The sequence below is a fragment of the Rhincodon typus genome, chromosome 11, assembly GCF_021869965.1.
Source record: "Rhincodon typus isolate 14 chromosome 11, sRhiTyp1.1, whole genome shotgun sequence".
NCBI lineage: Eukaryota > Metazoa > Chordata > Chondrichthyes > Orectolobiformes > Rhincodontidae > Rhincodon > Rhincodon typus.
This window is the reverse complement of record NC_063342.1, coordinates 7,285,189-7,299,588: the sequence shown is the minus strand read 5'-3', so window position 1 is coordinate 7,299,588 and position 14,400 is coordinate 7,285,189. Positions and strand designations below refer to the sequence as shown.

Sequence of the window (14,400 nt, the reverse complement as noted above, 5' to 3'; positions counted from 1 at the left end):
ATCCATCGCAACGGACCCCAGAGTTTAAAAGCCAGGCGGGAAAACACACTGACGCTTCATCAGAGGCAGCACGGAGGATGTTACCAAGCACGGTAACAAAACGTCTGCGGAACAACAAACCAGCTTGGCGAGCCAACTAACCTGAACACCCACAACCCGAGCTACAAATCTACTCCAAAACCTTAGAGAATCTGAAATGTTTCAATGAATTCACATCTCGTTCTTCTAAATTCCAATGAGTAGGGTCCCAATCTGTTTAACCTTTGCACACAAGAGAGCCCCTCCACATCAGGGATCATCCGAATGAACATTCTCTGAACTGCCTCCGATGAAATAATATCTTTCCTTAAGGGGCCAAACTTGCTCTCAGTACTCCAGATGAATACAGTTGCAATAAAACTTCCCTACTCTTATACTCTAACTCCCTTGAAACAAGGGCCAACATTCCATTAGCCTTCCTGATTACCTGTCTACACTTGTGTGCGAACTCTCTGTTTTGGGCACAAGTATCCCCAAGTCTCTGTGTTGCAGCTTTCTACAGTTTTACTGTATTTAAATAATAGGTTGTTCTTTTGTTCTCCCTTCCAAACTATACTCCATTTGCCAACTTTTGCCCACTTACTTAACCTACCAATATATCTTTCTCTAAGCTGTTTCTATCCATTCCGCAACGGGTCTTTCCACCTATTTTTGTGTCATCTGCAAATCTGGCTCCAGTACTTTTGCTTCCTGCCTCCAAGTCATTAATATATATTGCAAACTGTTGCAGTGTCAGCCCTGATTCCTGTGGAACCTCAGTAGTCACAGGTCACATACCTGAGAAAGAAACCCTTGTGCCCACTTGCTGTTTTCTGCCCATTAACTAATCCTCTAAACATGTTAACATACTAGTCCAATACTGTGGGCTCTTATCTTATGACTGAACGTTTTGTGAGGTATCTTGTCAGCAAGCACAGTTTCCCTCATCAGTTGTTATAAGCTGTTTCTTTTATCCAATAAGTTCAAGGCTTTATAAATTCTGAAGTGGTGATCCAGGGAGATAGTGAGAAAAGAGATCTGTCTGAGACTGGTACAGTTGGGAAAAACAGCAAGTCAAAGTCAGGTCAGGCAGGAACAAAGCAGAGAACAAGGTAGGATTGATAAATTAAACTGCATTTATTACAATGCAAGAGGCCGAACAGGCAAGGCAGATGAACTCAGGGCATGGTTGGGAATATAGGGCTGGGATATCATAGCAAATACAGAGACGTGGCTCAGGGATGGACAGGACTGGCAGCTTAATGTTCCAGGGTATAGATGTTATAGGAAAGACAGAAAGGAGGGAGAGTGGCTTTTTTGATTAGGGTTAACATTATAGCTGTATTTAGGGAGGATATTCCTGGGAATACGTCCAGAGAATTTATTCGGGTGGAACTAAGAAATAAGGAAGGGTTGATCACCTTATTGGGATTGTACTACAGAGCTCCACAGTAGTCAGTGGAAAAGTGAGAAACAAATTCGAAGGAGATCTCAGTTATATGTAAGAAAAACAGGGTGGTTATGGTAGGGGATTTTGACTTTCCAAACATAGACTGGGACTGCCATAGTTTTAAGGGCTTGGATGGAGTATAAGAAAATTTTCTGATTCAGTATGTGGATGTACCTACTAGCGAAAGTACAAAACTTGATCTACTCTTGGGAAATAAGGCAGGACAGGTGACTGAGGTGTCAGTGGGGAGCACTTTTGGGCTAGTGACCGTAATTCTATCAGTTTTAAAACAGTGATAAGAAAGGATAGAACAGATCTGAAAGTTCAAGTTCTAAATTGGAGGAAGGCCAATTTTCATGGTATTAGGTGAGAACTTTCAAAAGTTGATTGGGGGCAGATGTTCGCAGGCAAAAGGATGGCAGGAAAATGGGAAGCCTTCAGAAATGAATTAACAAGAGTCCAGAGATAGTATGTATAGCATGTGGGATAGATACGGTGAAGGGCAAGGCTGGTAGGTGTAGGGAATGCTGGATGAGGTTTTGGTCAAAAATAAGATGAAAGCATATGTCAGGTGTAGACAGCAGGGATCGAGTGAATCCCTCAAAGAGTATAAAAGCAGCAGGAGTATGTATGCTTTTTAAGTGGAAAATCAGAAGGTCTAAAAGGGAACATGAGATAGCTTTGGCAAATAGGGTTAAGGAGAATCCAAAGGAATTTTTCAAATACATTAAGGACCAAAGAGTAGCACGGGAGGGAATTGGGCCCTTAAAGATCAGCAAGGCCGCCAACGTGTACAGCCACAGGAGATGGGGGAGATTAGCAGTGTTTACAGTAGAGAAGGATGTGGAAGATACAGAATTTGAGGAAATAAATAATGACATCTTGAAAAATGCCCATATTACAGAGGTGTTGGTGCTGGACATCTTAAAATGCAAAGGTGGATAAACCTCGGAGAGCTAATCAGGTGTACCCTAGACCTCTGTGGGAAGCTATGGCAGTGGCTGCTGGGCCCCTCGCTGAGGTGCCGAAAGACTGGACGTTGGTTACCATGGCGCCACTATTTAAGAATGGTAGTGAGGAAAAGCCAGGAACTACAGACTAGTGAGCCTGACATCAGCGGTGGGCAAGTTGTTTGACAGAATCCTGATGGACAGGATTTACATGTATTTGGAAAGGCAAGGACTGATTAGGGATAGTCAACATGGCTTTGGGCATGGGAAATCATGTCTCACTAACTTGATTGAGTTTTTTGAAGAAGTAACGAAGAGAATTGATGAGGGCAGAGTGGTGGACGTGATCTCTATGGACTTCAGTACAGCTTTCGACAAGGTTCCTCATGATAGACATGTTAGCATGGTTACAGCAAATGGAATACAGGGAGACTAGTCATTTTAGATACAGAATTGGCTCGAAGGTAGTTATGGAGGGTTGCTTTTCAGACTGGAGTCCTGCAACCAGCAGTGTGCCACAAGGATTGGTACTGGGTCCACTGCTTTTCATCATTTTATATAAATGATTTGGATATGAGCATAGGAGGTATGCTTAGTAAGGTGTAGATGACACCAAAATTGGAGGTTGAGTGGACAGTGAAGGAGGTTACCTCAGAGTACAATGGGACCTTGTCAGATGGGGCAATGGGCCAAGGAGTGGCAGACTGAGTTTAATTTAGATAAATGTGAGGTGCTGCATTTTGGAAAGGCAAAGCAGGGCAAGACTTATACACTTAATGGTAATGTCCTGGGAAGTGTTACTGAATGAAGAGACCTTGGAGTGCAAGCTCATAGTACCTTGAAGTGGAGTCACAAATAGACAGGATAGTGAAGGTAGAGATAGTAGGAACTGCAGATGCTGGAGAATCCGAGACAACAAGGTGCAGGGCTGGATGAACACAGCAGGCCAAGCAGCATCATAGGAGCAGAGAGGCTGACGTTTCGGGCCTACTGAAGGTGTTTGGTATGCTTACCTTTATTGATCAGTGCATTGAGTATAGGAGTTGGGAGGTCATGTTGCGACTGTACAGGACATTGGTTAGGCCACTTTTGGAATACTGCGTGCAGTTTTGGTCTCACTGCTATAAGAAGGATGTTGTAAAACTTGAAAGGGTGAAGAAAAGATTTACAAGGATGTTGCCAGAGTTGTAGGGTTTGAGCTATAAGGAGAGGCTGAGTAGACTGGGTCTATCTTCCCTGGAGCGTTGGAGGCTGAGGGGTGATCATATAGATGTTTATAAAATCATGAGGGGCATGGATAGAGTGAACAGTCAGGGTCTTTTCCCCAGCGTAGGGGCGTCTAAAACCAGAGGGTATAGGTTTAAGGTGAGAGGGGAATGATTTAAAAGGGACCTAAGGAACAACGTTTTCACGCAGAGGGTGGTGCATGCATGGAATGAGCTGCCAGAGGAAGTGGAGGAGGCTAATACGACAACAACATTTAAAAGGCATCTGGATGGGAATATGAATAGGAAGGGTTGAGGGAGATGGGCCAAATGCTGGCAAATTAATTAGATTAATTTAGGATAGCTTTTGGCATGGTCATGTTGGACTGAAGGGTCTGTTTCCATGCTGTACAACTCTATGTGACCTGTGACATTTGGTTGAAAATAGTTAGTGGTTTGTACAGGCTGTTGAATGTAACTGTTGATTTAACATTTATCAGTTGATAATTGGAGTTTCATACATTTCACAGACCAGTAAATCAATTTAAAACGAAAGGCTGTTCAAGTAATCACTGTAAACATTCAAATCCCTTGTACAATGTTCAATTTCACAGCCACACTAAACTTACATCAACTCCAAGTTTAACGGCTATTCATCAATGAGAGGAATCACATGATGCAACACTGAGCTAAGCAAACCAGGGGAATCCCACAGTCAATCCCTTGTCCGTGCTGAGTTAGCTGAAATAAGCAGAGGAACTTTCCAGTTCAGACAGTTTGTGCACCCTTAAGCAACAAAAAAGTAAGACCAGTGATTAGCGGTGGCCCATTTTGAACTGCATTTATGTAAATATATCAGCTGAAAGCAGGATCTGGGCCAAATGTGACACCCTTCTTGGTCGAACAGCTTACTTGTTCTCATCAGATGGAAACGGCTGTTGGCCATGTTCTGCACGTATTAGGGGACAGCCATTATCTGCAAATCCAATGCCAGCCAGCCAGGATCTTCAGTAACCAAACACACCCATTTAAAAATTTAAATAAAAATACAAAGATAAGTTTTAATTTCTCATTATTTGAGAATAAATCCACACACAATTAACTTTCCTTGGTTTTCAACTGGCAAAAGATAAATTCTGAACCAATTTCTGTGTAAGAAACACTTAGGATTTGTTTCATATACTCATTCTTAGAATGAGACGGAGACAACACTGGCAAGTCCAACATTGTCTAGGACGGTTAGGGATGGACAATCAAAGTGGCTTTCTAGACATTTAAGAGGATAGATAAGGGTCAACACAACTGCTTGCATCCAAAATATATAATTTTACAACTTCAGCTGCAGATGTTTCCACATTGATGATCTAGCCTGTTACAATCATATTCAGCCAATGTCATCTGCTTCACAAACAGTGTTTTGTCATTAAAATATTCCTCCTCTTCTTGGACAATACTTCAGAATACAGGATAACGTGTCTCCTCTCCAGTTCACTGGATTCTTAGAAAGCTCCTAACTCCAATGCTTTATCTGCTGACCTACTTGCCACCTGAATGGTGGAGGAGCTGTGGTGCATGAAGATTTCTGTGTTCTCTCCAACATTTCAACATCTCTCTGCACATTCCCAAAATTATCACTCGATGTATTCAGTGCATTCCTGACTGAATCTTCTCCACTTTGATCAGTCACAAGCGAGGGACTCCCATGAATTGATAGGGGTGTTTGACCTTTTTGGGATGCTTTGAGGCATCCCTGAAGCTATTCCTGTGGTCTCCTACCATGATTGAGCTCCAAGTAGAACAGTTAATACTGTTCCGAGGAAGGGTCACCGGACCCGAAACGTTAACTCTGTTTTTTCCTTCACAGATGCTGCCAGACCTGCTGAGCTTTTCCAGCAACTTTGTTTTTGTTCCAGTTAATACTGGAGTCTGGTGTCAAGTACATGAATGATATACTTGAGTGGAGCTGGTTTTAAATAATTAGTGCTTGACACTGAGCATGTAGGCTGGGAAAGAGCACTGCTGTTGTCCAACCTTTCTCAACACAAGCTTTGGATAGTGTTATGAAAGCATCACTGGTGGTATATCTCCACTGCTTTGAGATGCTTGTTGTAGATCGTCTCGGTTTTTAACTGCTGGATTCATCTCGACATCAAGGCAGCATTTCTGCTCTCGTCATACAATAAAACTCAAGTTTGTCATCACCATCTTGATGCCCTTTTCCATTATTTCAAATATTTCCAATCAGACTGCTGGAGTTTGTCCACTGCTGCTGTGACTGAGTCATTTTAGGGCAAGTGTTGGCCCAGTGCTATTATCAGTATACTATTAATGTAGAGACCCAAGTAATATTTGGGAGATGCAGGTTTGAAGCCCACCATGGCAGATGATGGAATTTGAATTCACTAAAAATCTGGGATTAAGAGTCTAATGATGAATATGAAATCATTGCTGATTGTTGTAATAGCTGGTCCGATATGCTAATGCCCTTTAATGGTGGAAACTGTCATCCTTATCTGGTCTGGTCGACATGCAACCCCAGACCCACAGCGATGTTTTTTGACTCTTAACTATCCTTTGAGCAATGAAGGATGGGCAATAAATGCTATCTTAGCCAGCAATGCTCACATCCAATGAAATAATTATAAAAAACTTCAATCTCCTGTTAAGCTCATGTGTTACTCCTAATTCTGGCTTCTTTTTTCAGCTTCAGATGGTACAGCAGGATAAGTAGTCTACAGGGAGGACAGCAGGAGCACCAGCCTGATGTGGGGTGCATGTCTGGGAAAACAGTCCCTCTCTTCCCACTAACCCATCAGCAAGTGCCACTGGGCAATAATGAAATTCTTCATGACTGCCTTGTTCACTTTAATGAACTATCAGCAGGCCGCTGTGTACACATAAGGTAACCGACTAAGTCAAGAAGGGATTCTACATCAATTTTGCCTTTAAAATAATGTTATTGCCCTAAACAGTGTGTATTCAGTATCTCCAGTCATGCCCTCCTAAATAAGAATTGCTGAAAAAGGTAGTTATCAGAGCTCTTCATCTTGCACTCAACTGGACATTTCACACCAATTCAAGGGGAAAATCAACACTTATAGTTCATGTGAAGTTGGCAAGTAGACTCTATTAGCCAGAGGTGTTGCCATGGGGAATACACCTATTAAAGCTGATTGACAGTTAACTGCCAGCGTTTTTTATAAATGATAAACCAGACAAGTTGACTCTAATTAGTCAAGGCATTACCCTGAGAAATTAACTGGTGAACAGTTGTCACCTATGTTGAATTGAATCAGGCAGAGGCTGTACATGTTCTTCCTGGCTGCAAAGAAAAGGGGTCTCTGCCTCACACTGCAAGCCCAACTGACAAACCTACATTGCTTCTCAGCATAATTCTTCTCTTACACAGGATTATCCAGCAATGCCAGATTTCAAATCATTCAAGTTCTATATTGCCAAACAACTATTCCCAAATAAATGTTTAACACTTAGATGAATATAGCTTAAATGGACCTCAATAATAAATCAACTACAATTGCAAAGTTTCATTATTAAAATAATACAAGAAAAATATAGATTGGAGGCAGGTGTTTGGGGGCAAATCAACATATGGTATGTGGGAGCCTTTCAAGTGTAAGTTGCTGGGAACTCAGGGCTGGCATGTTCCTTTAAGGATGAGGGATATTGTATGGCAGGTTTAGGGAGCCTTGGATGACAAGGGATATTGTGAGCCTAATCAAAAAGAGAAAGGAATCATTTATCAAGGCCAGGAGGCTGGGAACACATGAAGCAAGGGTGGAATCCAAGGAGAGTCAGAATAAACTTAACCAAGGAGTCAGGAGGGCTAAAAGGGGTCATGAAAAGTCATTGGCCAACAGGATTAAGGAAATCCAAGGTTCTTTATACATATATAAAAAGTAAGAGGGTAGCCAGGCAGAGGGTTGGCCCACTCAAGGACATGGAAGGGAACTTATGTGTGGAGCCAGAGGAAATGGGCGAGGTATTAAAATGAGTACTTTGCGTCAGTATTCACCATAGAGAAGGACTTGGTGGATGATGAGTCTGGGGAAGGGTGTGTACGTAGTTTGGGTCATGTTGAGATCAAAAGGGAGGAGGTATTGGGGGTCTTGAAAAACATTAAGGTAGACACTCCCCAGGGCCTGTTGGGATATACCCCATAATACTGAGACAGGCAAGGGAGGAATTTGCTGGCGCCTTGACAGAAATCTTTGTATTCTCACTGGCTATAGGGGAGGTCGCAGAGGATTGCAGAATAGCCAATATTGTTCCTTTGTTTAAGAAGGATGGCAAGGATAATCCAGCTAATTACAGGCCGGTGAGCCTTACGTTAGTGGTAAGGAAATTATTGGAGAGGATTCTTCAAAACAGGTTTTACTCCCACCTGGAAATCAGTGGGCGTATTCACGAGAGGCAACATGGTTTTGTGAAGGGGAGATCGTGTCTCACTAACTTGGTTGAGTTTTTTGAGGAACTGACAAAGATGATCAATGACGTAGGGCAGTGGATGTTGTCTACATGGACTTCAGTAAGGCCTTTGACAAGGTCCCCCATGGCAAGCTGATACAGAAGGTAAAGTCGCATGGGTCAGAGGTGAGCTTGCAAGATGGATAAAAAACTAGCTCGGTCATAGAAGACAGAGGGTAGAAGTGGAAGGGTGTGTTTCTGAATGGAGAGGTGTGACTAGTGGCGTTCCTCAGGGATCAGTGTTAGGACCTTTGCTGTTTGCAATATATATAAATGATTTAGAGAAGAATGTAACTGGTCTGATTAGTAAGTTTGCCAATGACACAAAAGTTGGTGGAATTGCGAATAGCAATGAGGACCATCAAAGGATATAGATCAGTTGGTGGCTTGGGCAGAGAGATGGCAGGTGGAGTTTAATCCAGAAAAATGTCAGGTAATGCATTTTGGAAGGTCTAACCCAGATGGAAAATATACAGTAAATGGCAGAACCCTTCAGAGTACCCTTGATAGGTGAGTCATTGAAGTTAAAAGTTGGCAGGTAATGGTGCAGCTTTATAGAACTGCAGTTAGGCCGCATTTGGAATATTGTGTTCAATTCTGGCCGCCACACTACCAGAAGGACGTGGAGGCTTTGGAGAAGGTACAGAAAAGATTTACCAGGATGTTGTCTGGTATGGACGGTATTAGCTATGATGAGAGGTTGGAGAAACTTGGGTTGTCTCACTGGAATAACGGGAGGTTGAGGGGTGCCCTGACAGAGGTCTGCAAGATTATGATGGGTGTGGACAGACTGGATGGTCAGAAGCTTTTTCCGAGGGTGGAAGAATCAGTTACCAGGGGCCATGGGTTTAAGGTGCGAGGGGCAAGGTTTAAAGGCGATGTACAAGGCAAGTTTTTTTTACGCAGAGGGTGGTGGGTGCCTGGAATTCACTGCCGGGGGAGGTAGTGGAAGCAGATACTATAGTGACTTTTAAAGGGCATCTTGACAAATGTATAAATAGGATGGGAATAGAGGGATATGGTGCCCGGAAGGGTAGGGAGTTTTAGTTGTGACGGGCAGCATGTCAGTGCAGGCTTGGAGGGCTGAAGGGCCTGTTCCTGTACTGTAATTTTCCTTGTTCTTTGTACACAAATTGTATGTGATCAGGCTGTCTTTGTCATGTCACCACTTAGTGCCAATTGGCCGGAGAATCAACAGGTGTTTAGATGTTTCCTCAACTAAGGAGACATGTCAAACTACCTCAGCTTCCACCCTACAAATCCTACTTACTCAAACTATGAAACAGCCAGCATTCCTGCAAAGACAATCTGAAGTTCTTCTTGAAGTACAACAGCATTGACATTAATAACTGGGATGAGGCTGCAACCAACTGCTTAAAATGGCAACTTGTCCTTCAAGCTGCACTATGTTTTGAGTTCAAATGCCTCAATGAGATAGAGAAGGAAAGAAACAGCAAATCCTGCACTGAGTCCCAATATTTTGCCGACCCTATATGCCTAAACATCTGCAAGTTGCCAATCCACTTGTTCAGTCATACAAAGACCCACCACTGAAACTATCCTCGATAGTGGACATTATCCTCAAACTGTACAACAGACACAGACAAGTAACTCAGTCTAGCATGGGTAATCTGGTAGCATGTAAGGATTGCGATTTCAGAACTCCAGTCCCACTCAATCTCATAACTGCATTTTGGATGAGATGTTAGAATTAGTCTCCGTTTACACTCTCAGATGGAGGTAAAAAAGAGAATCCAATGAAAAGATTCTGAAGATGAGCACGGCAGTTCTCTATATTGCCTTGGTCAATACTCATCCCACAAGCAACATCACAAACAGAGTACCTGGTTATCATTACGTTGCTGCTTGTGCCAGCTTGTTGTGCACAGGCTGGCTGCTGTATTTCCTACAATGACAACAGTAACCTCATTTCTAAAGTTTGTCAGTAACCGTAAAGTGCTTTGAGGTATCCAGTAGTCAACGGAAATGCAAAAATGACAGTCGAGTCTTTCACTGTCCCCCCACCCCACCTCTGGAATAAACTGATTTTTAAACATTGTCATGTGATGTTACTTATTGTATAACATGCTACAACTCCATTGCAATCCCTGGTGGTGTTCAAGCTCAGTGTCTTGCTCATGATCAAACTTCAAACTCCAAGAAAAGGTCACTAGAACCAACTCATGCAGCTATGCTGACCTAAGCCCCTACCCAATATCTACCATCACTGTCCTTCCTTTAACACTAAACCAATTTTTTGAAAGACTTGTCAATAATTTTCTGAGCTTTATCCAAAATAAATTACAACTTTGCCAGAACTGTTATCACATATGTCCTTATCTGACACTGAGGCCAGCTCAGTCTTTGATGATCTCTACTCTCCCACATATCTCATAAAAGCAGGTACAGGTCAAACAGCTCCTCAAGCTTGCTCTGCCAATCAATTAGATCATGCGTGATCTGTGCCTTCACCCCATTTAGCTGCCTTTGACCCCCATTCTCTGATTGCCTCACCTGACAAAGTAAAAATCAATTCATCTCAACTGTGAAAGGGGCAATTGATCACCAGTCTTAAGCAAGCCTTTTGAAGGAGTATTCCAGATCTCTATAACACTGGGTAAATAATCATTTTTTGATTTCACACCAAGAGCACCAAATTCAATATCCCTGGGTTCAAATTACAGCCTGCCCTCATTCGAAACTACATCTGCAAACTCCTTTATCTCAGTCAATGCTATACAGTCTTTCACCTCTGGCTCTCTTCATACATGCCCAATTCACACCAAACAACACTGAAGAAGGGTCTCAACCCGAAACATCAGCCTTCCTGCTCCTCTGATGCTACTTGGCCTGCTGTGTTCATCCAGCTCTAAACCTTGTTATCTCAGATTCTCCAGCATCGGCAATTCCTACTATCTCTTAAGTCATCTCAATTCTACTTTTGGAATAACATCCCTATGCTACTCTCTATTGCTCAGTCCTTCACCAGCTTTGAAAGTGTCCTCAAAGCTGGATTTTGGATTACATTCAACTCTACTGATCAATCTTGTCACAAAATGGTTTCAACTACTTCAATATTTTACACTGAAGGTCTGTTGGGATTTTAGAATATTGACATTAGCAAGAAAAATCTTGGTTGAACGAACAGAGAAAGCAGCACAAAATGGACAAATAAAATTGTAAGGAAGACAATACAACAGTTTCAATATACTAAGATCTCTAAAAACTCTATATAGAAACAATCTATTAATCCTAAAATAAAAATCCATGAATCCTATCACTATGCAAGCATATGGGTTCTCTAAACATGAATTGAAAGGAAATGAGGAAATAAACATTTGTAATACCTTGTCTAATAAGAAATCACAAGCAACAGACAAGAGCACCTTAAAATCTGCATCTGTCGACCTTTAAATCTAGGCCAACATCATAACTCAAAGAGAAAATATGTCAACAGTATATCATATAACAATATATGTAAGATATACAAGAGCATACACAATATTTACATCATAGTCATTTGTCAAAACTCATTAGGTAAATAACTCAATAATGTATTATACATCTAAAAAAAGACTTCAGTTTATATAGCATCTTTCCTGATCTTCGATTAACCCAAAGCACTTTACAGCCAATCAGGAACTTTTGAAACATAATCACTGCTGTAATCTCGGAAAAGTGGCAGTCATTTTGCGCAAAGCAATGCCCCAAAACCACAACCTGACCGTGAACATACCACCTATAATTTTAGTGATAATATATTGGCTATGCCAGAGGTTAAGTCCCCCATTCTTCTTTCATATAGTGTGGTCAGCTTATTCTACTTCCACCTGAAAAAAGTGATGTGGAAGTGCCGGTGTTGGACTGGGATGGACAAAATCTGTGTACATTTGTGTGTATGTGGGAGAGTTGCGGGGAAGACAGAATGTGTGTAAGTGAAGGGTTGGGGGGGAAGAGAGAGAGGGAGTGAGCGTGTGAGAGACAATGGATGAATGAACACCACACAACAATCACCAGACAAGAATGTTCCCTCCAAGCAGGGGAACACTTCAGCAGGCAAGGACATTTGACCTCGGATCTTCGAGTAAACGTCCTCCGAGGTGGACTTCGGGATACACAACAATACAGAGCAGAGGCTGATAGCCAAGTTTGGTACCTGTGAGGATGGCTTCAACCAGGATCTTGGGTTCACGTCTCACTACAAGTGACCCCACCACAATATACACTCTCGCATACGCATACATGCATACACAACTCACTCTCTCAAACTGTCTCTCTCTCTCAATCACTCACATACCCGAATCAATGGGGTGAATTTGTATTTACAGGTACATTTTATTTTGTTCAAAAAGCACACAATTTATCAACAATATGGTTTTTTTTATAAATTCCTACTTTGGAAATAAAACCAGTCTGACTCCAAACTAAAACACAAACAGATTCTAAGCAAAGTCACACACCTAACTTGCATTGTCTAACCTAAAATGTCACCTCTTCTTTATACTGGTAAAACCTTCAGTTCTCTCAGGACCGTGGCTTGAAAGGAATTTGGGGATTTACATATCCATATTAATCAAATAAAACCTTTTAACTGATTAAAGATTTAACAACATCTTAGATTTGTTTAGTATATTCTCATTAATTGTGTGAAATGTTGATCTTTTACATATACATTGTGTCTGATATGACCTCTCTCATTAACAAATGAAGGAGGACTGAGGCTCTGAAAGCTTGTGTTTTCAAATAAACCTGTTGAACTATAACCTGGTGTCGTGTGATTTCTGACCTGAAAAGAGCTGAAGGTATGACTCTTCGACATCTCATTTTGAGAGAAGGTACCTCAGACAGTGCAGCGCATACACACAACATGGTTCATAACCAAAAGAAAGAGTGAAAATGCATCACGCAGTTCAGAAAATTTCATTCTATTGCAAGAACGAAATTGCTACAACTTGCAAACACAACGTGATTAATATGCCAAGGTGCTCCACAGGAGCATTGTTACACAAGATTTGACACTGAGGAAGGGGCAACCAAAAAGCTTACGGTTTTAAGGAGTGCCTTAAAAGAGTGCGGAGGGGTTTAGGTGGGAAAAATGCAGCTTAGGGACTGAGGGCACAGACAAACAAATGGATGATTTTGTTAGGGAGGCTTTACAATTGTCCTCTACTATGGGCTGTGCCTAACACTGGGCTGTGCCTGAAGGGAGGGAAAATTCAGGTGAAACCCTAACACAATGTCCAAAGTGAACTGAACCCGCCGCCCTCACCGCCAGACAAAAATAAACAAGCTACAAATTTCATTCTCAGCCTGATGTAAAACTCAAACCCTTCCTGGCCCAGGCGCAGTACCTTGGAAGAGCCTCTCGCCCTGGGGCTGGTGCCAGCTCCATTAATACCCTGGGCGTTACACTAGCATTATTATTGTTGCTGTTGCTAGGCTAGGCCAGAAGCCTGCGCCTCGCGTACCAGCGCAGCGGGGGCAGCAAGCTCCTCAGACGGTAACCGAACGGCAGCGGTCTGGGGTATGGGGGGGTGAATGGTGGCGCGGGCGGGCGGACCCTCCCCGTGTAAAGGAAGATTCAGGGGCAACGCAGGTCCATGTGGACAAGAAGGAGGCCGCGGACAGGCGGGAGGGGAAAAGGCAAAGTGGGAGGGAACCTCTCCTTTCCTGTTTGTTTACCTTCTGTGAGTGCTGCTGCAGGACATTTTGTTCCACCGTCATGGCCGATCCACAAACAGAGAGAAGCTGCAGAGGGGGAGGGGCACGGGGAGGAGACAGGGCGGGGCTGGGAGACAGGGCGGGGCTGGGTGAGGGGTGGGACTAGCACAGGGGGCGGAGCTGGAGGGGGTGGAGCGGGGCTGGATGTGGGGCGGTGCTCGGTGAGGGGTGGTGCTAGGAGTGGGATGGGACGAGCATCGGGGGCGGGGCTGGGGTAGGGGGCGGGGCTGGAGGTGGAGCGGGGCTGGATATGGGGCGGGGCTAGGGGCGAGCGTGTGTCTGGGGGAGGGGCGGGGCTAGTAGGGGGCGGAGCGGTTGGGGCAGGTCGAGGACAGGGAGCGTGGCTGGGACTTGGGCGGGGCTAGGAATGGGGTGGCTCGGAGCGCAACGGGTTGGGTCGAGGAAAGAGGGCAAGAGCAGATAAAGGGACTGAACAGAGGGGTGAATGGGTGGGGGCTGAGTAGTGTAGAGGTGGGGGCTGATTGGTGTTGGGGTGGGCCTGAGTGGTGTAGGGGTGGGGCTGAGTGGTATAGGGGTGGGGCTGAGTGGTATAGGGGTGGGGCTGAGTGGT

The 14,400-nt window shown here is 43.5% G+C and overlaps 1 protein-coding gene across 6 annotated transcripts in view; it reads right to left on the bottom strand.

The window, feature by feature from the left end:
* usp25 (ubiquitin specific peptidase 25) overlaps positions 1 to 13,881 on the bottom strand; it is a 163,174-nt gene extending 149,293 nt beyond the window's left edge. For all 6 annotated transcript variants that reach the window (XM_048602648.1, XM_048602650.1, XM_048602652.1 and 3 more), the window contains exon 1: positions 13,791 to 13,881. In XM_048602648.1, coding sequence (XP_048458605.1) covers positions 13,791 to 13,832 — 42 coding nt within the window. In that variant the 5' untranslated portion in view covers positions 13,833 to 13,881. The remainder of the gene's footprint in view (positions 1 to 13,790) is intronic.
* Positions 13,882 to 14,400: the final 519 nt, after the last annotated feature.